This window comes from Elaeis guineensis, chromosome 1 (genome assembly GCF_000442705.2).
Source record: "Elaeis guineensis isolate ETL-2024a chromosome 1, EG11, whole genome shotgun sequence".
NCBI lineage: Eukaryota > Viridiplantae > Streptophyta > Magnoliopsida > Arecales > Arecaceae > Elaeis > Elaeis guineensis.
The window spans coordinates 3,227,736-3,233,735 of NC_025993.2; the positions used below are offsets into that span (position 1 = coordinate 3,227,736).

Below are 6,000 nucleotides of genomic sequence, written 5' to 3' on the forward strand. Positions count from 1 at the left end.
GTAGCCCAATGCCTAGAGTTCTTTGAGAAGTCTCAGAGAACTCCTGAAGGTGCTTTGGTTTCAACAAAACCGTTGAGACCTCCAAAAAATTAGAAAAAAGAAAAAAACTCCGTCAAATTGCGGGAGTGATTCGAAGAGAGGCTGATCTTTGGCCGAAGGTAAGATAATGTATTATTCTCTTAGTAAATATTTTTTTTTTTTATTTTTGTTGTTAAAAATAGGATAAGAATGAGGAAGTATGAAAATAAGAGGAAATCATATCAAAATTTTATGATTTTGGTATGATTTAATTATATGTGATAGATCTTCGGAAGATCTACATGATGATACCAAAATTATTAATTTTTGTTAATTATATATTTTTTAAATATTTTTATATATTTATTCATTTAAAAATTAATAAAAAAAATAAATTTAAAGCAAAAAAATCAGAGTTTTGGAATCATGTTTAGAATAATTCAAGCTACTTAAATCTAACCTCAAATTATTTTTGAAATATTTGAAATTAAAAAATATTTTAAAAATTATTTAAATAATAAAAAAATATTATAAAATAAAAAATATATAAAAATAGTGTTATATTTTAGTTAATTTAAAAATATTATTTGAAGCATATAACATATTTATTTTGAATTTATAAGTTCTAAAATTATTATTGAAATTATTTTAAATTTATATATAATTTTTTTAATTATCATTAAACTATCATGTTTTGTTATACTTGCAGATATTCATTAAACATTTAGATACATTTTAATGCATATTTTATATATTTTTTCTTTAATTTTAAGATAGCATAGTTGTAATATAATGTAAATAAATATATATTTGAAATTTCGGATCAAGAGTCTTTGTACCGCTATCTAACTCAAAATTGAATCCAAATATGTCAATAATATGCAATATAATGCAATTTTGGGATTGTATTTATGAATTATTAACTTGAATACCAAAAAAAAATGAAAAAGACATTTTTTACCGATACCGAACCGGTACGCCGAAGCATATCGTGTGTCGGTACGGTATGCTACCGGTACCGTACCATACCGGTCCGGCACCGGTACGCTGTCCAGTACTGGTACAGGGAACCTTGATTATATCGCTAGACTTCTTTTCGTTCTTGCCATTTAGGCCCCAACCTATACGTAATGCGGCTGCCACTTTCAAACAACCTTTCTCATTGACTGGCTTCATCTATAGGTTAGATCTGTGCAGAACTGGAAGCAGAATGCCCTTGTATTATGTGGATCTAACTGTGCCGTATGCTTGGCAGCCTTCTTCTGCACTGTTCATTCAGATTGCCTCATATGGCAGCTTGCATCTAGCCATCTTCCATGCCATCAGGATTTGATGCCTCAATCCTGCTGGTCTTTGAAGTGATATAGTGGTTTGGTTGCCTGACGAGGATCAATCTTTTGCTTGTTTTTCTGCACTTTCTTTTTTCTCTCCTTAGTATCATGAAAGTGATTGTGGATGTTTCTTATGTGCATCAATATCGGGATGATGGCTAGATAGATGCTGCTTCAATCTCATCACCCCATCTCTCTCCACTTTGAATTGTACGGCTTCCACCTCCAATGATGGTGATCCAAAATAATTACACCGTGATCCAAACCTATGTCAATACCCTGATCTTTCTCTCTTTATGAATCTATTTCTATAAGTTTAATTAATATACATCATAAACCTTCTCATTCATCACCGTAGATTATATAAAGTGGATCTACACTTTCAAAACATAAACAAAATTTTTATATTTTTAGATAAATTAGTGACTTTTATAATTAAATTTCACTCAGTATATGGTAATTTATAGCTTTATACAAAAATTGTGCATGTCGTCCTAAGAAATATGCCTCAATGGCCAATACGTATTACCATATTTTTCATGATTTTCAGTTGAATTAATAATTATTTAAGGGATTAAATACTAAAAAAATTAGATAATTTACATTTTAGTGCGAAAAATGGTTGAATTACTTCAAACGATACAGCTACATTATCTATACAAAATTCTAATTTTTCATATTTTATATTTTTTGAAATACTAATTAATTTCAAACAATAATTATTTTAAAATTATAAAATATCTAAAAAATTGCTATTCATTCATATTAATGTAGAACCCGATGAGGAGTACTACATATATTTTTCAGCCTATGGATATGCCCAATCACCACTTATTTTTGTAATTCATTTGAATTTAGATTCATCTAGCTGTAATCATGCCCAAATTTAAATAAATTAGTGTTGAAATAAGGTAACAAGTAGCATGCATACCCCTTAGGTTCATGTAGCTGTAATCATGCCCAGATTTAAATAGATTATTGTCAAATAAGGCAGCAAGTACCATGCATATCCCTAAAAATGGTACCATCTTTTCACAATTTCTGAATATTATTTTATTTATTATTATATTTTTAGATCAAAAATATATTTCTAATCTAAAAATTATAAAATCAATGAAAAATTACAAAATTTTGGCATTTCCCTTGATTTTACCAATTTTTGGCCTATTTTTGGCACAAAAATTGTTTTTTTTTTTTTTAAAAGAATGAATAGGAGGGAGGAGAGTATACCTGATTTGAGTTGGATTTAGGCTCACAATCAGCGAATCTCCCTCTTACCTGAATTTTTTTGTCACAAAACCTCTTTTTGAAGAAAAAAGAGGTCATGTCATAGCCTTCTCTCTTATCGAGGTGGCTCGAACTGCCCCAACCGGTTTGTCCCACTTACTGCTTCGCATAGGAATCCTGACATGTTCTACACCAGTTCGAGTCAATACACTCTGAATTAGGTGGTTTGGGCCTGTATGCCTAAATCAGGTGGGTCGAGATGGTTTGGCATACCATGGTTCCATCACTATTTAATGTCATGAATACAAGACGGTAACTTAAGATTGCACAATGTGGATTTTGAGTATATATGGCCTCCTGTGCTTTTACATTTTTCCTCAAATGCATTGGTATAAACCAAGTAGAACGCTTGGAACTTGGTTTTTCTAGAGGTTGTAAATCCTGATTAATGGTATGAATTCTCAATTTTCGTGCACTGAATGTATTTTAATTGATGGAATGGGTTCAAATCCTACCTACATGATCGCATCTCAATGCAAGATTAGAGTATTTATTGGCTAAACTTAAAAGAAAAGGATAAACATTATGCAACTTACAGCTTTTGCTTTAAACCAAAATCATTATACATTTGATCATTATGTTGTGGCGAAATTGGAAAAGCTGAATCATTTTCTTGTCATGATTATGCCTTTGTCCAAATCATGGACAAGTGATGTTTATTTGTCTTGTACTATTCTTACATATATGTCCTCTTATTGTATGATGTCAGTCACCTAGGCAAAATATTTGTTAAATGGAAGTTTCTTTACCCTATCTTTTTGCTGGCTCTGTAAGTGTTCTTGCTATTTGTTTATGATTGTTTTTATTAACCATGCAGGACAAAACATTTCGGCATCCCTACATATCAGCTTTGGGATCACATACGTAAGAATCAACTGAACAAATTATTGCTTATTTTTATGCTTTTATATCTAAAGATTTGACAGTTTCTTTTTCATTTGATGACTCTGATTGGATGTGTATCCAACAGTAATTATTGGCGGGATTATGACACTGCACTCTTCATTCTCAAACATCTCTATCGTGATATACCTGAAGAGCCCCCAACAACTGAACAATCAAGTAGTGGATCGGGTTCCAGAACTCAAAGAAGGGCCATTAAACTATTTTATGACAGGGAAGCTATTGATGAAGATACTCCATTGACATTCTCTGATGATTTACGGATTAGGGAATTTTCTAGGAAAGCAAAAAAGATCATGAATGCCACATGATGACTTTGAAGGCTTTTGTTGCCACAACATAGGGTGAGTAATCTTTTGCTTTGAACTTTTTTATATTCATTGTTGTTTATAAGGTTGCCTCTGTACTGTTCTGTTGTGTTGTCTTTAGTTTGTAAGGTTGCCTTTTGTACTGTTAGCATTTTAATCCATATGGAATACATCAGGATGTTTATACTTGCTAGTCCACTTAGAAGTGTAAGAATGACAAGGATATAGTGTTAATGCATATTCCACTGTAATGTATCTGCATAGGTTGTTATGGGGTTTGGCCAATCATCTTGGCTTTTGGTTTATGGTACTGGTGTTTGGTTAGGGTTGGCATGGAAATAGATATAGAATTGTTTGGCTTAATGCTGAAACTTCTTTGAGTTCCCGGTTGTTTGACCCTGAAATGGTTTGGCATTCCGAAAATAAAATATGTTGCTGACATCTGTTAGAAGTGTAGGTACTAAATGCACCTTTTCGGAGTGTCAATTTAACCAACTTCTTAGTGAAGGTGATGAGATTTCAAAATTCAAATATTTTAGGTGACAATCAAATATTAAGTTCAAGTTTCTAGTTGCATCTAGTTGAATACTATGCATTTTCCCAATCTTTGGTCCATGACTAAAGTCCACTTTTCAAGCAAGTGTTATCGCTAGTCAACTTGGTCGGTAAATAGCATTCAGTATATGTGCATATTTTATATTATAAAGAAGAAGTGTATTTTTGGGTTGAAGTTTCACATATTTCAGGAACCCTGAATACTTGGCAGCCAAGCCAACTCTTATTGCAGTAAAGTAGGCATGCAATGCCCTTTGGGAATATTTTCTGTGCTTTTTTTCCCCCTATCCTGAAAAAGAAAGTAAATTGTTAGGTACATGCATTAGTGAACCATGGCTTGATCTGACTGGCTTCATTGCAGAACAGGGGTGCTAGACTGCCAGAAAGAAGCTTACAAACATAGTTGCATCTCTTTCTTTTTGGTTATGGAGTTTCTTTTATACATTTTATGTGTGCATTTTGGTTTCTAATATGAATCTCTAAAGAGTATTTTGAATGACAAAGTGCACTTAGAGATTCCAAATTATATTGATACATTGTATGAACACTTTTATGCATACATAATAATGAAGATTGATGATTTGAATGTTTATCTGAGTGTAGCATAACAATAGATTTTTATGGAAAAAAAGAGGTATTTGTTTAATGTTATGAAGCGAGAATAAATGGAGTTCTGCCTTGATTCATGCTTGGTGATGCAGGCAAATGCTGGTACTTATTCCATGCTTTTTGCAAGAGAACTGATGACTATTTCTTAATTCTGTGGACAGGATCACATTACATGGAATCATACCCGGTCCCTGGGGAGCTTGTTTGTGTTGGAGCCGATTGCTAATACCTGTGTACATTTAGTTTGTTTTTTTGGATGAAGGTGTACATTTAGTTTGTATATAGACCTGTACTTTAACATGTAAATCAAATATAAAAATAGGATGGCATTCTACATTTTGTTCGGACCTCATTGTATATATTGGGAGGTCGTTTTTCTCACCTTCACCTGTAAGGGAAAGAGAGCCATCAATGCACTTTCTTCTCTGTTGAATTCAATCCAAAAGCTAAAGCTATTAGGAGGACTAATAAAGGCTACTAAATCCAAGTAGCATCCTTTTTATTAGTCAATGTGTGATTATGACAATCTCCCCTATCCAATCTCGTGACCTCTTTATCACAGTTGGCTTCTGCTTGAGAGAGGGGCCTTCCATTGCTTCAGTACTTGCTCCTATTGGGTACTCAATCCTAGAATCCTCAGTGAGAGATAAGCAGGACATTAATAAAAGTTAATATGCATGATGGGTACCATTTGTCATTAACTCTAAAAGCTTAAGCTTTTGGGAGGAGGATTGGTTTAAATTAATAAACATTTGTGGCGCCTTTTTATTAGTCAATGTAGGACTGAAAAATGAGCAACGAACCTTTCTTTTTGTGCATGCATCGGTAAACCGTAACACATACAAATATGCAGTTGTATGCATTCCATCATCCATGATATTCATGTATAAAATGTCTCATACATTTTTCATATTTCATACCTTTATTCTACTTGTTAGAAATAGATAAAATTCAGCATATAAGCAAAGGAAACCTGTAAAATTTGCTCA

General features: G+C 32.6%; 1 protein-coding gene across 4 annotated transcripts in view; it reads left to right on the top strand.

Moving 5' to 3' along the window:
• The window catches only part of LOC105036427 (phospholipase SGR2), a 53,611-nt gene extending 48,095 nt beyond the window's left edge, over positions 1 to 5,516 (top strand). For all 4 annotated transcript variants that reach the window (XM_029262404.2, XM_010912196.4, XM_029262402.2 and 1 more), the window contains 3 exons: positions 3,454 to 3,500; positions 3,607 to 3,883; positions 5,173 to 5,516. In XM_029262404.2, the coding sequence (XP_029118237.2) occupies positions 3,454 to 3,500; positions 3,607 to 3,850 (291 nt within the window). In that variant the 3' untranslated portion in view covers positions 3,851 to 3,883; positions 5,173 to 5,516. The remainder of the gene's footprint in view (positions 1 to 3,453; positions 3,501 to 3,606; positions 3,884 to 5,172) is intronic.
• Positions 5,517 to 6,000: the final 484 nt, after the last annotated feature.